General features: G+C 40.2%; 2 protein-coding genes across 2 annotated transcripts in view; one reads left to right on the forward strand and one right to left on the reverse strand.

Moving 5' to 3' along the window:
- Window positions 1-5,207: 5,207 nt before the first annotated feature.
- Window positions 5,208-7,954, forward strand: LOC143913992 (uncharacterized). Its single transcript, XM_077434052.1, has 2 exons — window positions 5,208-5,383; window positions 5,483-7,954. Exons 1-2 carry the CDS (start codon window positions 5,264-5,266, stop codon window positions 7,046-7,048), a joined length of 1,686 nt encoding a protein of 561 aa, XP_077290178.1. The 5' UTR covers window positions 5,208-5,263; the 3' UTR covers window positions 7,049-7,954.
- Window positions 7,955-10,192: 2,238 nt separating this feature from the next.
- Window positions 10,193-22,399, reverse strand: part of LOC143914011 (uncharacterized) — a 122,997-nt gene continuing 110,790 nt past the window's right edge. Inside the window, exons 2-5 of the mRNA XM_077434094.1 lie at window positions 12,695-12,879; window positions 12,385-12,552; window positions 11,149-12,028; window positions 10,193-10,243 (exon numbers count right to left, since the gene is read on the reverse strand). Of these exons, the coding sequence (XP_077290220.1) occupies window positions 11,871-12,028; window positions 12,385-12,552; window positions 12,695-12,698 (330 nt within the window). The 5' untranslated portion in view covers window positions 12,699-12,879 and the 3' untranslated portion in view covers window positions 10,193-10,243; window positions 11,149-11,870. The remainder of the gene's footprint in view (window positions 10,244-11,148; window positions 12,029-12,384; window positions 12,553-12,694; window positions 12,880-22,399) is intronic.

Below are 22,399 nucleotides of genomic sequence, written 5' to 3' on the forward strand. Positions count from 1 at the left end.
GGCACGCGTGGTTACTTCGTTTACTCCCCCCCCCCCTGTCCCCCCTGCTTGATCTCTGTATATATACATATAAAATACAGTCACCATACATACAGAATTACAATTCATTATTATACAATTTCCTCCCTTTTTCCACATCACGCATCCCACGCACATTACGAAGGAGAAAGGGACAGAGCAGAGCAGCCGACATCAGCAGAGACCACACCACCGACGACGAAGGAAGGCACCTCGAGGAAACCAGCCCCGCCCAAGCTTACCACTAGCTATCCCACAAAACCGACTTCGGGGGTGCTCTCGAGTTGAACATCCCTGGAGTCTGTACATTATGGTCCTTCGAATTCCGAATTTCTTCAGAGCTGGTCTTCCAACGTCGTCGAATCCAAGTTGGTCGTAATTAGCATTTTTCTGTTGTTGCAATTTTTTTGGTCGTCAACGTCCATTTTGTTTTTTCCCGCGTCCATTTTTTCCTTTGTTTGATTTCGTCGCATTTCAATAATGGCGTCTTTGAGTATGCTTAAAAATACGCGGAAAAGCATTCGCGCTCGGTTAACGAGAAACGCGAATCAATTGGGGGGACGATCTGAGCATCTTCGAGCTCAGAGTCAGGCTCGAAACAATCAGACCATCACTGTCTGAATTCGAAGCGGTCCAAGCTCAGATAGACGAGCTGGACCAAGAAGAGGCGCAGGCCTCCGAATCCGTCGTGGACCTATTTGATAGGGAGCATATGGCCGCCTTCGTGCGATGCACCGAAGCAATCAATTTGCGTGAGACGCAATTGAGCGCTTCACCGTTAGATGGCGCTAACGTCACAATGTCACCTGTACCGCAATCAAATTCGGCAATAAAATTGCCCCGTTTGGAGTTGCCCACCTTCGAAGGCAACGTCCAAAATTGGCCCCTTTTTTCTCAACGCTTCTTGGCCGCTATGGCCGGCGAGAGTTCGCAAATCGCCCGGTTCCAATACTTACTAGGAAGCCTAAAAGGGGTTCGGTGATTACTGGTCACAAATTACTCGTCACAAAGTCACTAAAATCTCAATAACGGAACATCTGGCAGTCGAAAAGTCCATCATACTAACGATAACTATCATAGTAACGAGAACTTGAGTGCCAAATATTGTGTATTCGCGATTTTCATGGCAAAAATTGTCTTTGTGACCACCCCAATGTGACGAATAGTCCAATTACCCCTAAATGGAGAGCCCCAACGTTTAGTTGACGGCTTGGAATTAGCTTCAAGTTCATTTACGAGCGCGTGGTCCATTTTGGATCAACGCTATAACAACAAAAAAATTGTTGTTCAGTATCACCTTCAGGCATTGCTTGAAGCCGAGCCAGTCGTGAGCAACAATCACGTCAGTCTGCGTCGTCTCATAGATGATGCCAACATGCATGTACGTGCGCTCGTTAGCTTGGGCGTCCGGGTCGAGACCTGGAACGAGATTCTGGTGATGTTTATCACCAGAAAACTCGACCGGAGTACACTTCAGCAATGGGAGCTTCAGACTCCCAAGTATGAATACTGCACGTTTAGCAAAATAATGCATTTTCTAACGTGCCAGTGCCAATCGATGGCAAATGCCGACTTCGTCTTAAAAGGCGAGTCGAATCCTCGACCAAGAACCATTACGAATCCGAAGGCAGCAGTTCTGCATGTGAGGAGGGAACGCCCCTCCTGCATCAGTTGCAGCGGAAGTCATTCTCTGCTAGCCTGTCCATCATTCCGCCAAATGAGGGGTGATGAGCGTAGGTCGAACGCCATAAAACGTCGACTATGTCTCAACTGCTTGAGACCAGGGCACATAGTTCACGCGTGCCAAACAAAGCAGATATGCTTCTGTAGGAATATAACACAAAGTGTGCCATTTCTAATCAAAAACAGTGATCCCATATATCCTGTACAATCACGCAGAACTCGAGTGCAACGACCCCTTCGACCATTCCAGAAGAAAGAGTTCATCGTTCAATCATAAACAAACAATGATCTCACCAGGCCACTGCGACACATATCCTGAAAATCGTTTACTCGTGACAATCATTTACACGTGTTCGTGGAAACAAAGAAAAAGCATTCATGTGTGGCGCTTGAACCTATAAAACACGCGCCTCGAAAATAGGTCGACACGTGCTTCGTATACACGTGTCTTGGAAACAAAGGAAGCGTATGACCCCATTCTCTTACGGACATCGTCCTGGCTTTGACCCCAAAGCTATAAAACTCTCGCCCTGAGAACACGTGCCCTGGAGAACAAAGAGATCTTTTGCACACGCCACGCTTAGAACTTCCATATATAAACCCGCACAGCAGACGCAGCAGCAGTCCAGTCCAGACTTTTCCCTGAAGCAGGCAACTAGCCCACTTCCCCGTGAAATTTTCCGTACTTACCATAAATTGTATTCTGGAGAAAATAAATATACTCTGTTAACTACAACGAGTTTCCGTAGGCCGGGTTTCGGTCACAACATAACCTCTCGACCTACACTTCAAATGCGGTCATGCCCATCACACCATGTTGCATGACTCAACTCCATACCAAACTTCGCCTTCAAATAAGGCCAAACATTATCGGAGCCCCAAGAAATCAGAGAACGCCAAACCCGTAAAATCATCGTTGGTTTTACAGTCGGTGAGACGCGTATCGCCTTCTCACGCCCGAACTGTCCTGTTATCCACCGTGGAAGTACAAGTTCGCGGCGGAGATGGGCGTTCGCACAAGGTTCGAGCATTGTTAGATAACGGCTCCGAACTCAACCTTATCTCGGAAGACTTAAGAAGGCGACTGGTAGGAATAGGTTCAAATAGGACGTCCATTACTAGTGGCGCGGTAATTCGAATTCTAGCGCGCATCCCCAATCAGGGCTCCAGTGTTGATCTCGATTGCGCAATCATGCCCGAGATCGCGAATCAACTTCCATCGCGCAACGTGTCCGAGATTCGGAGCCATTTGCCGCTTCATCTCCCCCTTGCCGATCCGTCATTCGATATTCCCGGTACAGTGGATATGGTGATAGGCAGCGACGCCTATCATGCGATGTTACGCAATGGAAAACGTACCATTTTAGTTCCCTCCAAGTCACGCGGTGACAGAGGAGGACGCATCGCGATGATGAATACAGCTTTCGGCTGGATATTGGGCGGCTCTCTAGAAGCGCCCACAGTTTCAACTCTCCACAAATTTCCACTCTCCTCATACACCGTAATATCCATCCAAACACATCGTAATTTTTAAGTTTTATTTCATCAATATTTTCACAAAAAGAACATATCTTAGCAGCCAACACTTATTTAAGGGTCAGGTCAGGTTAGGTTAAGTTAGGGTTAGCCCTATTCATTTAAGATTAGGTTGTTAGGGTCGGTATTTATTCATTTAAGATTAGCTTAGGTTAGGTAATAATGCGACATGCCAACACTGACGAATTTCTGCCTGTCAAAATGAAATGATCATTGAAATGAACGATAACTGATTATTTCGTTTAATAACAGATCATTTCGTTTAATAACAGATCATTTAGTTTAATACCCGAATAAATGACAACTGATTATACTAATTATAAAATATTGCGTGTTACGTTAAAATACTTACATTAAATAACAAATTTGAATGTACTTAACATGAAAGTTTTACTCGTTTATTTTTTAATGTTCGTTAATTTATTATCATATTTATTCATATTTGTACTAATGTTGTGCCCGTTGAAATTTCAACGGATGGTGTCGGAAACAAATTGATACATGATTTAAAATAAAGTTACAATACATCTAGTAATAATAAATTTGAATCGGAACAGAAACAGAAATCGGGAATCGAGAATCGGAACTGAAACAGGAATCCGAACCCGGAACTGTAACTTAAATCCGGACGCGAAACTGAAAAAGGAATATAAATAAAATACTGATCGAAAAGAATTTATGGAGGATGAACGAATGAGACGACTGGCATGTTGAATGCACGTGTTTATTATATGACAGCTGAAGACAGAGTGAGAAGTGGCTCTCCGAACCCAGCCGGGTTGGTCCCCACTCGCAGGAAGGCAACCAAACTCGACCATGTCGTATAAGCGAGCCGCCACATCACTCCCCCCCCAGCATCAGCGATACCAAAATTACAAAGAAACAAATTTTACAATAGAAAAAAAAATATTGTTACACAAAGAAAGAGAAAAAAATTATTGAGGGGGGAGAAAAAAAATTGTTGACGTGGGTCATCCGCTGTGTAGGTGTACCGCCCTGAATGGTCGGTAGATTCGAGGGCGGTGACGTCGCGAGCAGGACGGTGGGTGGTCCGATGGTCGCGCCGATGCGATGCTGCGGCGGCGCCGCTCTTCCGAGGCTGATGTCGGTTGGTGGGGCGGCGGGGGTGGCAGGGGCATCGATGTGGTTGATGATACTCCGAGCTGGACTGTGAGTCGTTGTGGCTCGTGGAGGTGTTGTAGCGCTACCGCCCGTCTCGGCGTGACGACGCTCGTGGGGACGGACGGGGCCTTGATGATGATGATGATGATGGTGCTGAGGTGGTGTATGTCTTGTGGTGCTGGATGACCGTTCTATGTGTAGTGGATCGCGCATGACTCCACATCCAGCTGTCAAGATCGTCGTCTCATTCGCTCCCCCATTTTTTTAAAGCACCTGTCATCGACGTTGTGGCTGGACTCCAGTCGATAGGTAGGTAGGTAGGTAGCCGTGTCTGCTCGTTTATTGTCACCCGCGGGCCGCGACGCGTGTTGATGGCGATGGGGGCGCGGCGGGTAGCTTCTCCCGCCTGACTCGGCGAGGCAGGGATGAGCGGCATGTTGAAATTGATCGAGGCTGCGTGGCTCGATGTCGGGGGTCACCAGTATGGAGGATGAACGAATGAGACGACTGGCATGTTAATGCACGTGTTTATTATATGACAGCTGAAGACAGAGTGAGTAGTGGCTCTCCGAACCCAGCCGGGTTGGTCCCCACTCGCAGGAAGGCAACCAAACTCGACCATGTCGTATAAGCGAGCCGCCACAAATTTATTTGCTGATAAAAAAATAATTATTTACTGAACAAAAATGAATAAATTACTGATCGTTTATTATGTTCTACTGCTCATTTAGAATAAGTGATTGATCACGTTTATAATTAATTAGTGATAAATTTTTCATTTTTAGAATTATAACCAAATAATTTGTTGCCTAACATTTCTCTGGTATAACTAGTACCAAATTTAGACCAAATAGAAATAAAATAGCAAGTCGTCTGGTCGCTGTCAGAGTTCGATGCAGGGACGATGGAGTGCAGGCTTTGTCTTGGACCAGCTCCGGCCGAATCGTCCGTCTCCATCTTCCAGAGACCAGGTCCTCATCCAGAGCGTCTGGAGCAACGCATTCGGACCTGCTGTCAAATTTATGTAGGTTACTGGTTACAGGTTACAATTATTGTGGACCCAATTGGTTCTCCCAACTCTTCTCACCGCTCAATCCTATTGTTTTTTTCATTTCATCTGCAGGTTAAAAGAGGCGATGGGTTTCCAGACACGGTGTGTCTTTCGTGTAAGACCAATCTGGAATCGTTGATCAGCTTTCGAAAGGCTTGTTTTCGAAGCAACGAAACGTCCCAACTGAGGTTAGATGATTGCTTGAAGATCAAGACTGAAGAAGTTATATTGGAAGATGTAATATGGGACGATGAGCCTTCACTACCACCAATTCACCGAAAGAATAGTGAAATTTGTTTAAAATCATTTTCTCAAAAATCTATACTCAAGAAACATAAAAAATATCATTCTGGGATAAAACTACACAAATGTGACATACGTGTAAAGGCATATGTTCAAAAAATTGATCTTGTGTCACATTTGAGATCTCACACTGGGGAAAAACCATACAAGTGTGAAATGTGTTTTCAATCATTTTCTCAAAATTCTAGCCTCAAGACACATAAAAAAAAATTACATGCCGAGATAAATCCATATAAATGTGACATTTGTTTAAAATCATTTATTACAAAAAATACACTTGTGTCACATTTGAGATCTCACACGGTGGAAAAGCCTTACAAGTGTGACATTTGTTTAAAATCATTTACTCGAAATGATTCTCTTGTCGGACATTTAAAAACTCACACGGGGGAAAAGCCTTACAAGTGTGATATTTGTTTAAAATCATTTACTCGAAAATATTCTCTTGTCGGACATTTAAAAACTCACACTGGAGAAAAGCCTTACAAGTGTGACATTTGTTTAAAATCATACGTTCGTAAAAATCCATTTATTTCACATTTAAGATCTCACACGGGGGAAAAGCCTTACAAGTGTGACATTTGTTTAAAATCATTTACTCAAAAAAGAATACTTGAGAGACACTTAATAACTCACACAGGGGAAAAGGCATACAAGTGTGACATTTGTTTAAAATCATTTACTCGAAAAGATTCTCTTGTCGCACATTTAAGAACTCACACGGGGGAAAAGCCTTACAAGTGTGACATTTGTTTAAAATCATACGTTCGTAAAAATCTATTTATATCACATTTGAGATCTCACACGGGGGAAAAGCCTTACAAGTGTGACATTTGTTTAAAATCATACGTTCGTAAAAATCAATTTATGTCACATTTGAGATCTCACACGGGGGAAAAGCCTTACAAGTGTGACATTTGTTTAAAATCATTTACTCGAAAAGATTCTCTTGTCGGACATTTAAAAACTCACACGGGAGAAAAGCCTTACAAGTGTGACATTTGTTTAAAATCATACGTTCGTAAAAATCAATTTATGTCACATTTGAGATCTCACACGGGGGAAAAGCCTTACAAGTGTGACATTTGTTTAAAATCATTTATTTATAAAGAAAAACTTGTGATACATTTAAGATCTCACACAGGTGAAAAGCCTTACAAGTGTGACATTTGTTTAAAATCATTTACTCGAAAAGATTCTCTTGTCGCACATTTAAGAACTCACACGGGGGAAAAGCCTTGCAAGTGTGACATTTGTTTAAAATCATATGTTCTCAAAAATCAATTTGTGTCACATTTGAGATCTCACACGGAGGAAAAGCCCTTACAAGTGTGACATTTGTTTAAAATCATATGTTCTCAAAAATCAATTTGTGTCACATTTGAGATCTCACACGGAGGAAAAGCCCTTACAAGTGTGACATTTGTTTAAAATCATATGTTCACGAATTTCAATTTGTGTCACATTTGAGATCTCATACGGGGGAAAGGCCTTACAAGTGTGAAATTTGTCTAAAATCATTTATTACAAAAAATCCACTTCTGTTACATTTGAGATCTCACACGGGTGGAAAGCTGTACAAGTGTGACATTTGTGTAAAATCATATGTTCGTAAAGATCAATTTGTGTTACATTTGAGATCTCAAACGGGGGAAAAGCCATACAAGTGTGAAATTTGTCTGAAATCATTTGTTGAAAAATGTAGTCTCCCAAAACATAAAAAATTGCATGTTGGGATAAAACCACACAAATGTGAGATTTGTTTAAAATTATTTATGTATAAAAATATACTTGAGAGACATTTAAGAACTCACACGGGGGAAAAGCCATACAAGTGTGAAATTTGTCTAAAATCATTTACTCTAAAATTTCCCTTCGAGAAACATAAAAAATTGCATGCTGGGATAAAACTATACAAATGTGACATTTGTTTAAAATCATTTATTCAAAAAAATACACTTGTGTCACATTTGAGATCTCACACGGGGGGAAACGCCTTACAAGTGTGAAATTTGTTTAAAGTCATTTACTCGAAAATCTAACCCTGGTCACATAATAAATTTCATACTGGGATAAATATTATGTAAATACTGTTAATATCCTTACAATTTGGCTGCATACGTGCCATGATGTTTCTGGTGCCCCCTCTCGTGAAATTTAAATTATTCTCATTGCAATTTATTTCAATTAATTTAAGAGAAATGATAATTGAAAATTAAATACACAGATCTATTATTTGGCTTACTTGTTTTATTTATTTTAAATGTTATAATTTTTATTTATTGGATGAAACTAAGATAATTTTGGTAAATATTCTTCATCATTAGGGTTGCCATAATTTTCGGACCATAGACGGGGATCATGAATCATGTTTAACCGTTTGCCCGCGGCCGTCTTCTATGGAAGCTTTGGGCGACAAGTCTGTAGCGCGGCTGTCTTCCATAGAATTTCTGAACTTTGCACGGGATTTTGAGCCTTATATGCGCCTATTTCAACTGTTTTAAGGTTCAAAATTGGTTGAATATATTTCTGAGAGTTGAATGCCATCTATTCAATTTGCTTAAAATGAATGTATACCAGTCAAAATTAGTGGTTTTGTGGAACCATACCGAGACCTCGCTTATGTGACGTCACGTCTGTTGAACAATGGCGACGATACGTCTCAATTGTATGAAGAATGATTATTTGACAATTAAGCCAAAACTACGACATATATTATGTATTTTATTGCTTAAAATAAAACTTTATGTACTAATTAACATATCTGGTTACTTGAGTAAATATTAAAATCTGTATTTAAGGTCGAAAACTCGATTGCCAAATTCGCGAAAAAGGTGCCGCGTACAGGGCTTGTTCGCTATATTTATTGCCGCGGACAAAGGGTTAACAGTTTTGTATGCGATTGTTAATTCCGCAGCAGATATCAAAAGGGTGTCGGTATAGACATTCCGCGGGTCTCGCTTGGAGATGTTAGGATGGCAATTTTGAAGCTGAAGGGGTTTGTTGGGCCTGACGGTGTGCCCCCTGACGTATTAAAGGCATGCTGTACTTCGCTCTTAGAGCCTCTTCAGTTTATTTTTAACCTTATTCTTGGTTCTGGTAATTATCCTGAAAAATGGAAATTATCTAGAGTCATTCCTATACATAAAAGTGGCTCTAAAAATGAGGTTGAAAATTACAGACCTATTGCTATCCTCTCGGCTATTCCCAAAATTGTTGATAATATCCTTCACCGTTTGATTCTTTTGCAGTTCAAAAGATTGTTGTGTGATGAGCAGCATGGTTTTTCACCATGTCGTTCCACTACCACTAATCTTGCCTGCTTTTCATATTATACCATGTCTAAAGTTGACCGTGGACAACAAGTTGATACAGCCTACTTTGACTTTCGAAAAGCATTTGATCTTGTCAATAATGACGCTCTTATGATCCGATTAGCTGAAGTGGGCTTTTCTCCACGTCTTCTTAAACTCTTTGCTTCTTATCTTAGTGATAGGAAGCAATTTGTTAGATATGGTATTTATGAATCTTCATTTTTTCACGATCTGGTGTAACTCAGGGGTCCACCTTAGGCCCTTTACTATTTACTATTGTAGGAATCTCGTCGTCGTCATCGTCATCGAAACATTCGAGAATATTCCGCAACAACAAACTACATTCCCGAAAACCAGACGTCGAAACACGCCGCCACCATTAAACTACATCGAGCGGAACGGCGCCCAGCATTCCAGAAAATACTACGCCTCGACAAAAGTGCATTCCTCTTGTACGCATCAACAACTAAATGCTCATACGCATCAATAACCACTTCCATCAAGCGTTCCAGAAAATTCTACGCCTCGACAAAAGTGCATTCCTTTCTTACGCATCAACAAACCACCACCATCGGTCAGGCGATTCCAGAAACACTATAAAAGGAGGTACAACCCAAACAACGCCAGTCGACCCACAGCAGCAAGCGTCGACATACAGCAGCAGACTAGTCAACATACAGCTCCTGACCAGCCACCACTACACTACGCGGACTTGGAAGATCAACCAGCCGGACGAGCCAGCAACACACTGCCGTATCCAGAGACCTTCCGAACATAGCTGAATGCCGAGCCAGCGACACTCTACCATATCCAGAGACCGCTGAACGACATACTTTTACCAACAATTAACGATACTTGTGTATACGTGTTACTACCAAATAAATACCATATTCAACATACAGCTGTATTAATACCGAACACAGACGAACCTGTCTATAATACATGGCGGACTGGTGGTGAAGAAGACCTTCACAACAAGACTAGATCCCCATAACTGGTGACCCCCGACTAAGAGCCACGCAGCCTTCAAAGCAGTCAACAAAGCAGCCCACAGCGCAGCCTACATAGCAGCCCACAGCGCAGCCTACATAGCAGCCCACATCGCAGCCTACATAGCAGCCCACATCGCAGCCTACATAGCAGCCCACAGCGCAGCCTACAAAGCAACAGTAACATGGTGTGAAAGTACATATGGACCAGCTACCAACACAACCCGCTGTTGAGTCAACACACTCCAGCACAACCGGCGAAACAAATCGCCACTGAGCCAACTAGCTCCAACACAACACAGCCGCTGTCGAGACAACTAACTCCAGCACAATCAGCACAACGCCTGCACAACAACATCGTCCAGACCACCAACCTTCACTATCAACGTAGCCTAGACAGAATAAGCAACATGGTAGAAAAGAACAACTCGGACTGGTACGCAAAACGAGACCCGCTGGCGAGACAACCGACTCCAGCACAACCATCGAAGACCAGCACTCAACGCACTTCGCTAACCAACAGTCTCCACACAAATTCCGCTGTCGAGACAACTAACTCCAGCACAACCAACGAAGACCAGCACTCAACGCACTTCGTCAACCAACGTTCTTCACGCAAGATCCGCTGTCGAGACAACTAACTCCAGCACAACCAACGAAGACCAGCACTCAACGCACTTCGTCAACCAACGTTCTTCACGCAAGATCCGCTGTCGAGACAACTAACTCCAGCACAACCAACGAAGACCAGCACTCAACGCACTTCGTCAACCAACGTTCTTCACGCAAGATCCGCTGTCGAGACAACTAACTCCAGCACAACCAACGAAGACCAGCACTCAACGCACTTCGTCAACCAACGTTCTTCACGCAAGATCCGCTGTCGAGACAACTAACTCCAGCACAACCAACGAAGACCAGCACTCAACGCACTTCGTCAACCAACGTTCTTCACGCAAGATCCGCTGTCGAGACAACTAACTCCAGCACAACCAACGAAGACCAGCACTCAACGCACTTCGTCAACCAACGTTCTTCACGCAAGACCCGCTGTCGAGACAACTAACTCCAGCACAACCAACGAAGACCAGCACTCAACGCACTTCGTCAACCAACGTTCTTCACGCAAGACCCGCTGTCGAGACAACTAACTCCAGCACAACCAACGAAGACCAGCACTCAACGCACTTCGTCAACCAACGTTCTTCACGCAAGATCCGCTGTCGAGACAACTAACTCCAGCACAACCAACGAAGACCAGCACTCAACGCACTTCGTCAACCAACGTTCTTCACGCAAGATCCGCTGTCGAGACAACTAACTCCAGCACAACCAACGAAGACCAGCACTCAACGCACTTCGTCAACCAACGTTCTTCACGCAAGACCCGCTGTCGAGACAACTAACTCCAGCACAACCAACGAAGACCAGCACTCAACGCACTTCGTCAACCAACGTTCTTCACGCAAGATCCGCTGTCGAGACAACTAACTCCAGCACAACCAACGAAGACCAGCACTCAACGCACTTCGTCAACCAACGTTCTTCACGCAAGATCCGCTGTCGAGACAACTAACTCCAGCACAACCAACGAAGACCAGCACTCAACGCACTTCGTCAACCAACGTTCTTCACGCAAGATCCGCTGTCGAGACAACTAACTCCAGCACAACCAACGAAGACCAGCACTCAACGCACTTCGTCAACCAACGTTCTTCACGCAAGATCCGCTGTCGAGACAACTAACTCCAGCACAACCAACGAAGACCAGCACTCAACGCACTTCGTCAACCAACGTTCTTCACGCAAGACCCGCTGCCGAGACAACTAACTTCAGCACAACCAGCAAAACAGTCACGCGAATGACTCCACGCAGAACACAGCAGCCTGCACAACAGCACCATCCAAGCCATCACAAACCTTCACTACCAACGCAGCTCGCCCAAAATAAGCAACCTGGTAGAGAACAAGACTTGGACCGGCATGCAACACAAGACCCGCTGTCGAGACAACTAACTCCAGCACAACCAACGAAGACCAGCACTCAACGCACTTCGTCAACCAACGTTCTTCACGCAAGATCCGCTGTCGAGACAACTAACTCCAGCACAACCAACGAAGACCAGCACTCAACGCACTTCGTCAACCAACGTTCTTCACGCAAGACCCGCTGCCGAGACAACTAACTTCAGCACAACCAGCAAAACAGTCACGCGAATGACTCCACGCAGAACACAGCAGCCTGCACAACAGCACCATCCAAGCCATCACAAACCTTCACTACCAACGCAGCTCGCCCAAAATAAGCAACCTGGTAGAGAACAAGACTTGGACCGGCATGCAACACAAGACCCGCTGTTGAGAAAACTTTCTCCAGCACAACCGGACAAACAACGACGCCATCGAGTCAACAGACTCCAACACATCAAGATTCCCACAAAATCACACACATCGCTAACACTCACCGGAGAGCCATGTAGGAATCTCGTCGTCGTCATCGTCATCGAAACATTCGAGAATATTCCGCAACAACAAACTACATTCCCGAAAACCAGACGTCGAAACACGCCGCCACCATTAAACTACATCGAGCGGAACGGCGCCCAGCATTCCAGAAAATACTACGCCTCGACAAAAGTGCATTCCTCTTGTACGCATCAACAACTAAATGCTCATACGCATCAATAACCACTTCCATCAAGCGTTCCAGAAAATTCTACGCCTCGACAAAAGTGCATTCCTTTCTTACGCATCAACAAACCACCACCATCGGTCAGGCGATTCCAGAAACACTATAAAAGGAGGTACAACCCAAACAACGCCAGTCGACCCACAGCAGCAAGCGTCGACATACAGCAGCAGACTAGTCAACATACAGCTCCTGACCAGCCACCACTACACTACGCGGACTTGGAAGATCAACCAGCCGGACGAGCCAGCAACACACTGCCGTATCCAGAGACCTTCCGAACATAGCTGAATGCCGAGCCAGCGACACTCTACCATATCCAGAGACCGCTGAACGACATACTTTTACCAACAATTAACGATACTTGTGTATACGTGTTACTACCAAATAAATACCATATTCAACATACAGCTGTATTAATACCGAACACAGACGAACCTGTCTATAATACATGGCGGACTGGTGGTGAAGAAGACCTTCACAACAAGACTAGATCCCCATACTATAGTCATTAATAACCTCCCTAAAGTACTACGCAATGCTTCATGTCTCTTGTTTGCAGAAGACGTTAAACTATTTTTTGCTGTTAAGGATGAGAGGCAAGCCTCTCCTTCAAGCAGATATTAACGCTGTTTTAGAGTTCAGTTCCAGTTTAGGGCTTGAACTGAATACTAGTAAATGTGCCATTATGAGTTATGGACGTGCAAATTCGCTTTATTGACACGGATATTCCATTGGATCCGTATTGTTGAAGCGTGTGGAATTAATGGTCGACTTGGGTATCACTTTTGATCCTCAATTCACCTTTCACAACCACATCAAGACAGTCGCTGAGGTTTCCTTTCGTCGACTTGGATTTGTCTTGAGATATGCTAGATTATTCTCCAACCCCTTGTCTTCTCGCTTGCTTTTCAACTTGCTTGTTAGAAGTAAGCTAGAGTATAATGCGATTGTGTGGAATCCGCATGAAGCAAACTACTCTCTTATTATCGAAATATCGAATACTGTCGGTAAACAAAACAACAAGAGGACAACATACATAAGAATCAAAATATTAAAAATATCATTTCACTTCTACGCAGTTCTGTCTTTAATCGCGGTCTGTCTCTGACTGAACGGAAATCGGTAATTTGATGTGAACCGACCTAATATTTTTGGTCGTAGAGGCGCCTTTAACGGCCTGATCTAAAATTTTGTAGCGCCTTCGGCGCTCTTATTTTAAATTTAGAAGCGCCTTCGGCGCATCAAGTGGCGCCCTACCTTACTCAGCGCCCTCGGGCGCCGCCCGACCCAGGCCCCCCCTAAAATCGGCACTGCTACTTGGTGTTCTCAAAAAAAGTTACTCTAGTTCAAACATAACGAAATACATAGACAGAATTTTTACAATGTTTTGTTAGTGTCGTCATCTACTGCTATTAAATAAAAAGCAAAAAAAATTTCAAGAAGAAACAAGTGGATGACTTGTTTCCAATACAACGCCATACATTTTGAGAGATCGTGTTGGTCGTTCAAGTAATAAAATCGTCGATATCAGACCAAACGCTTGCGATTAATCTTGCTGGTCGGTGGAATTTATTGCTCGAGAGACCAGTGAGTTGTACAATGTGACATGCTCCATACGGCTCTATACATTTGATCTGGTCGCGCAACTAGTCAGCCGACAAAGTCGCCCTTGTCTCTGGATATACTCGAGCTGTACACGAGTACGATGAGTTTGCAAAGGGTAAATGGATTGTTTAGCAAATTGCGACTACGCACATCGCAAACAAGTAAAATCTGGCATTGGAGTTCTCGTTAGTATTATAGGACGGGTGGTTAAGTTAACGATTAATGACCGTTTCCCGGCCTATGGAGACTCCGTTGAGATTTGAAGAGGGCCTTTATTGTACAGTTGAGTTTTGAAGAGGGTCTTTATTTTTCATCGGCCTCGATTTTGGATAGTACAAGTTGTGCGATATTCCTACATGATAGTTCACGTGGATAGCTCTCAGTGGATGTAATATTTGGGTGCCAGATATTCCGTGATCGAGATTTTGTGACGTGTGCGAGATCGCTTTGTGCGGCATTATCACCGAGCCTAAGGCCACTGTAAGGGTAGTTGGCGCTCGGGTGCAAGTCCAAAATTTGTGCCCTCTCAAAAATTAAAAAAAAATAATAGTAATAGTAAAAAATCAAATCAATTCACCCTGTTTATCACCAGAATATATACATTTGTATATTTTTTCACGGGGATATTTTTGTGTGCCTCCTATACGATCCGAATATTTCACTTTATTATTCATAATTGAAGGCCTTTCGTAGTTATATTTATACTAGTGTTGGACCCGTTGATTTCAACGGGTGGTTTCGAAAAGGAATTGAAACTCGAATAAAAATAAAGTTAAAGATTTTGAATCGACTGGTTTCGGAAAGAAATTGATGCACGAATTACGAATGACAAATTATGAAGTGATTACGAATTACATTTTGTGCATCGCCGACGCCTCCGGCACCCCGGGGCCTTCGCCCCCGGCGCTTCCGTCGCTCCGGGGCCTTCGGCCCCAGCGCCGCCGACGCCCCCAGCGCCCCCAATGCTTTCGGTACCTCGGGAGCTTCGCCCCCAGCGCCCCCGGGGCCTGAAAAAACTGGGAAACTGAAAAACTTAAAAAATGAAAAAACTGAAAAAATGAAAAATATGAAGAAAAAAAATTGTTCCCCATACTGGTTGATTCATTATGTTCGGCGAGAGTTAGGACACACACACACCCACACACACACCCACACACACACACACACACACACACACACACACAGATTACCGTCTTTATTTATTTATTTATTTATTTTATTTTATTTATTTGGAAAATTTACAGTTTACAGTTTATTAGATTGATAGTAAAAAAAATATAATTATGTTAAGTAAACCATTAATAATTTTCACATATAGGTAAAAAAAGAAAAGCTCAAACATTTAAAATAAGAAACAAAAATGATAATAGAGTAAGATAGTTAAAGAAAACAAAAAAAGAAAAAAAATAGAAATAACAGTATAATAAAAATATCAGAATAATAAGAATAATAATATGATAAAAATTATGAAATAATATAAAAAATATAATATATAACAAAAAACAAAAAGACAAAATAAATACATCAAAATAAAAATTCATAATCATAATCATAAACTTTCATTAAAATTAATCATCGAAAAACAAATTTGCAATAATTACTCTAGCTTGTATAGCATTAATATTAAATAAGTCAAACATAGAAATTGTTAAGATTAGTGTGTTGACGGTGGAGCTTGCACGCCAGATGAATGAGCTTCTTCCATAATTAGAAAAAGTATTAGGTATGTAAAGGAGCTCATTACATCTAGTCATTCTATTTGGTACACGCAATGATAGTCTGCTCAATAATTGAGGACAGTCAATCGAGCCGTTAAGGATGTTCAAAATTGTTGAGATGTCAGCTATCTCCCTTCTTTTGACAAGAGGAAGTAGATGCTGACACCTACAAGCATCTTCATAGGAAGTATAGGTTAATCCAAAACGGCTACTGACGTACCTCAGGAATCTCTTCTGAATGCGCTCCAATCTGTCTCTTGCACCAGAGTAATCTGGGTTCCAAACTTGGGATGCAAACTCAACAATACTTCTTACGTATGCACAATATAGTATTTTGTATGATTTTATAGAAGTAAAGCATTTGGAGGACCGGATGACGAACCCGAGGGCCTTCGACGCTCGAGCTACAACATTGTCAATATGTTTACTAAAGGATAGATCAGAGTTTAAAAAGACTCCCAAATCCCTAATTTCCGATACCCTTGTGAGTCTATGTCCGTTAATTGAATGAGGAAAGTCAACTGGACATAGTTTTCTGGTGAAGGTTATGCAGGAGCATTTTGCTACATTAATTTCCAACTTATTTATGCTGCAATAAGCCTCTAGTCTGAACAAATCATCTTGTAGGGCCAAAGCATCATTTCGGTTGTCTATTCTCTTGAAAATCTTCATATCATCAGCAAATAATAGTACATTTGAATTCTGAAAACATTTTTCAATATCGAAGATGAAAATATTGAATAATAGAGGTCCCAAGAGGGAGCCTTGTGGAACACCAGAAGGAATATTCATCCATTTCGATATAAATCCATTTAATGAGACAGCCTGTGATCGACGCGTAATGTATGAGGTGAACCATCTATAGAGATCACCATGAATACCGATCTGTAAAAGTTTTTCAAGGAGAATATCGTGATCAATCTTGTCAAATGCCTTACTATAATCTGTATATATAGTATCAACCTGAGACCGATCGTTCATGGCATTAGTAACGAAATCATTAAATAGTAGTAAATTTGTTGTAACTGAGCGTCCTTTCTGAAAACCATGTTGTTGCATACTAAGAGATTGCGAGATAGCTGGAAAAAGTTGGTCGTACACTAATTTTTCTAATATCTTAGCAAATATACATAGCTTTGATATAGGCCTGTAATTGGAAATTTCGTTTTTTTTTCCTTTCTTATGTACAGGAGATATGAATGCTGATTTCCAGATACAAGGTACAAGGCCCTCACTAATAGATCTTTTATAGATAATGGTTAGTGGTAAAGTTAGGCTTTCAGCACATTTTGAGATAAAAATTGGAGAAATTAAATCTGGGCCTGCTGTTTTATGAATATCAGTTGATTTCAAAATATTTAATACTTTTTCACTTCGAATTTCAATTGATCCAATTTCAGAGGAAGATGTGACAGAACAGACGTTGGTTGGTAAGGGATAAGAGGAAGTCGATTGATTAGAGACCGGTTTAAGGAACGTCGAGTAAAAGAAGGAAGAAAACAAATTACAAATGTCCACCCCCGTATCAGCAGTAATGTCACCATGATACAGAATATGAGGTAGGACGTTGTTTTTGTTCCTTGATTTAATGTAGGACCAGAATGCTTTGGGATTCAAGGAAATGTCGTTTTCTACTAAAGTCATATAATTTTTGAAACATTCTTTCTCTAAAGTTTTTGCCCGATTGCGTAATAGTACAAAGGTATGATGGTCAGCCAGGTTGTTATAATTTTTGAATTTCTTAAAAAATTTGTACTTTTCCTTCAGGACTTTTTTTAGGGGTGCAGTATACCAAGCGGGAAATTTTCTACTTTGAACATGTTTCTGTGGGATATATTTATCCCTTAAATTATATATAAGATTATAAAATTAATTTACAGCATCATCAAGAGAAACAGTATGTAAATAAGACCAAGAAACAGAGTTTAATTCATTTTGAATCTCGTTATAGTTACCAAGATCAAAAAGGAATCTAGTATAAGGTTTAGATTTAAGTGATCGATAAAAAGTTAGATCAGCAGTAATTAACAGAGATTTATGATAAGGATCCTCAGGAACGAGAGGATCTAAACAGGCATCTACTACCAAATGTTCATTTGATAAAACTAGATCAAGAATACGGCCGAATAAGTTAAGTACTCCATTATATTGTTTAAAATTACAAAAATGTAATGCATCAATAAGAGTCATTTCGGTGCTTCTTAACGAATTGATAGGTATAAGTCCTCCTCTGGAGATATCCTGGGACCATTGGATGTTACTTAGATTGAAATCTCCAACAATTAAAAATCTATCATCCGGGTAGTTAGTTGAAATAGTAGACATGTTTTCAAGAAAATTAGTAAGTTGAGTATTAAAAGAATTACCTATGTTCTCAGAACATAAATACAATACACATATATGAAATTTGAGAAGGTTGCGATGATTAGTGGTGCTGCGTAAAGTGAGAGATATCCAGATATCCTCCGCAGAAGAGTGCCACTCTGGACGTGAAACAACTCCAAGTTCACGCTTAGTTGCCACAAGGCAACCACCAACACGTATTTGGTTTAAGCTAACATAATTACGATCTCTTCGCCACACTATATATCTTTCATCAAAGAGTTCCTGATCACTTATAGTGTCCATCAACCAAGTTTCAGTAAGCAAAATAATATCATAATTGGACATGTTTATATTTCGTAAAAAAATATCAGTTTTTGTACGGAGACCACGTACATTTTGATAATATAAATTAATAGAATCCATTAAGTGGTCTCAGAAAAATAATAAAAAGGTACTCACACACATATATATATGTGCATATACAAATGCATATAAACACATACACACATATGTACATACAATTATACACGAAAATACACATGTCAATATGTATGCAAACATAAAAATGAAACGTATTAATAGAGTAGGAAAATAAAGCACATGGAAATAAGGAACATGGAAAGTACACAGAATAAAATATAGCAATGTAATAAAAATAAGATAAATTGTAAAACGTAAATAGAATTGGCAATTGATGAGTACGTAGTGATAGACGTGTAGATATCTAGAAGCATAAATATCAGCAGTTATGTGTATATGAATATAAATATACACATACATACTTGCATCCATAGAAGCGATACGGAATTACCGAGCAAACCATCACTCGTGATACCAATTGAGTTAAAATAAAATTAATAAAGCGAATTATATAGTTTTTTGGCAAGTATTTGTTCATAATATAATAATAAACAATGATTTAGATGACAATTGATGATAGAATTGAAAATAAAGTGCGTTCAGAAATATAAGAAAGAACCAATAATTAATAAAGAAAACAAAAACCATAATATATGGGTAGAATTGATAGAGTGCATAAAGATAGACGTATAAGCCTACATGCGTAGGTAAGCATAGACATATGTATACAAATGAGCATGCATCAATAATTATAAACAAAGATATAGAACTATTGTTCAAATAATAATCATTGATGGTAGTAAATGAATCTGAACATATATTAACAAAGTGAAAAATGGAATTAACCAGTTTATATTCTTTAACAATAATATTAATATTAAGACAATAATCAATAATAGAAGTGAAACTATAGTTATAAATAGAGCAAAAAGTATGGAAGAAATTACAGTAAAAAATGTAATTGCATGTACAAGTATATGTAATTATAAATGAAGATATAGAATCAATTATCAAACAACAATTATTGATGATAGCAATTGAATTGAAATAAGTATAAGCAAAATAAAATATGGAATTAGTTAGTGTATATTCTTTGATAATAATATTTATATTCAAATAATTATTATTAATAAAAGTGAAAATATAGTAAAAAATATGGTGGAAAATACAGTAAAAAATAAAGTAAGAAATGTAGATATAAAATATAGAGAAGAGAATAACAGGATCGGTAAATATAATTGTCACATAAAAGAGAAGGTAAGAAAAATATAAATAAAAAATTAGAATTGATTGCTTATTCATTGAAAAAATATTTATATAATCTTTTTTAGGTCGTCCAAAGTCTTTATGTGTAGAATCTTTGAAGTGGAGTTTTTTCTTAAAAGTATGTTTGAATTTCTTACCCAGACGTATTGAAACCCCTTATCTTTAGCATAGGATTTTGTTTTGGTCAAAAGTTGCTTATTGGCAATGGTTAATTGATCATTTATGTAGATTTTGGTATTATCAACACCAACACCTATATCATTAACTGTGAGATTCTTGTGTTTACGGGTAGTCGCAACAAAGTCTTCTTTAATATATCTATTGATGAAGCTCACTACAAGTAGTTTATCCGAAGTGCGGGTGGGAACTCTAGTGATATAATTAATTTCTGATTTTGGAATATTGCAATTTACAGTTTTGGAGATCGAGTCAAAAATATTAAAGACGTTTTCATTATTTTTACAAGGGATTCCTTTTATTTCAACATTGTTGAGCCTTAATCTCTGTTCATTGCTTGCGATTTTATTTTGTAATACATCAACAATATTCTTAAGTGACTCGATGTCTTTAACTTTATCCTCAACTGCACTTATCCTATTTTCGGCCTCAATAATCTTTGAACTGTTAAATTCACGAGTAGCTTTGAGGTCGCTAATATCAGTTTTTATCGTTTTTATGTCCTCTGCAAGCGACGGCAGGCATGATATGTTACGTTTGATATCCAGGATCTCCGTAAGTAGTGTACCCAATGACGGCGAAGGTGACTCGGTGAAAGACTGAGGACTTTGTGGATTACGGCATCGTGGACACTTCCATGTAGCCCTTTTAGTAGCTCCCAATTTATTGTAGCCGCCTTCAGTAATTTTGGCACAATTAAAATCGTAATGCCTCTTACAATTAGCACATTGAACTCCATTAGAAAATTGCGTTTCACAAGATGCACAACACTGCATGATTGCCAAATTGAATTGAACTAAAGGTTGACAATCTATGAAATTCACTCTGCGAACGAGAATGTATGGACTACCCACTTGAAACTTGAATTTATATTTTTTGAAATTATTATGAATATATTTTATAAGTACGAATTAAAAATAGCACAACAGGAACAAACTTTGATTGACAGATCTTTTTATTTTTTTTATTTTTTTGTGTTTTTTAGACCGTTTAGGTACTTTAATTAAATATTATTTATGGAAGAGCTAATAACGGTGCGAATGCGTCATCGATCGACAACGAACGACGGCGAACTGTATATATATGATTATATCTTAAATAAAGTAATATACATATTAACTGATGTAACTCAATAAAGACTTAAATTATTGACAATTTAATTTTACTTTCGATCTAGTAATTATCTGATATTAGTTATCGAACGTGTACAGTGGTATCACCCCAATTTTAGAACAACGGGTTTCCAATTTTTTTTTCAATAAAATTATTTTGAAAATATAAATATATTCAACATTTTTTTTCGTCCAAGGTACTATTACATGAAAGTTGATTAAATTTTCACGATATGTATAGTTTTTAACAAAAATTATACGAATTTTTGGATTAAATAACGGGTTTCCGGAATCTTTTGATTTTTAACAACGGGTTTCCGGAAACCCGTGGAAACCATTAGAGTGACACCACTGAACGTGTATACATGTCAATGTGCATTACATTTCTGCCATCGCTGCTTTTTTTTCCACACTTTTGCACACGAAACGTAGACATTGGTGACGTTGCAAATTTATTTTGTAACACTACGTCCTCCTCATTGTCCTTTCAGCTGGCAGCAATACTAATGTCTGGGTTGGCATCCTGCTACCCCCACTCCCCGGGGATAGATCTGCGCGCGAACACGGACAGACGAGCTCTCTTTCTATCGGACTTCCAACGGTCGAGACCAGTTTCTCTCTGTTCCAGTCTCTCTTCTAATCCGACTTTCTTCGAGCAGTTTGCGTGCGATAAATTTTTCCGTGTGACCAGTTTTCGTGCGACGGGTGACGACGTGTGGCCGATCTAGAGCGACCGGTTATCCTGTTACCAGTTCACATTTGACTGGTAACCCGTTTACCGAAAGATGGATATTGGCCGTTTAGTATAAATACTGACCATTCATATTCAAATACTGAGAAAATTAGACCACAATACTTAGTAAACGGGCTACATCCCAAATGTGAATCGGTATCAGAATAACCGCCGCTACGAAAATCACTCGCGCTGATCTCCTGTCGCATGAAAATTCGTGGCACAATAAAATTTCCGTACAAAAAAAGCCGTTTTAAATGCTCTTCAAACGAAAGTATATAGAAAAATATGTTAAAAATAGCTCTGCTGGCGTGCATCGGTGTGGTTTCCCCACGGTGTCTTCGGTCGTTATCTCTGGGCTCTGCTGATGGCTCTCTCTGTCTCCCTCTCTCGTA

This window comes from Arctopsyche grandis, chromosome 7 (assembly GCF_051622035.1).
Source record: "Arctopsyche grandis isolate Sample6627 chromosome 7, ASM5162203v2, whole genome shotgun sequence".
NCBI classification, from domain to species: Eukaryota; Metazoa; Arthropoda; class Insecta; order Trichoptera; family Hydropsychidae; genus Arctopsyche; species Arctopsyche grandis.

Bases quoted from the DNA above. Each gene is read 5' to 3' on its own strand.
- LOC143913992 (XM_077434052.1), top strand. From the start codon at position 5,264: ATGGAGTGCAGGCTTTGTCTTGGACCAGCTCCGGCCGAATCGTCCGTC. The intron at 5,384-5,482 runs GTAGGTTACTGG...TTTCATCTGCAG, and splicing joins GGACCTGCTGTCAAATTTAT to GTTAAAAGAGGCGATGGGTT.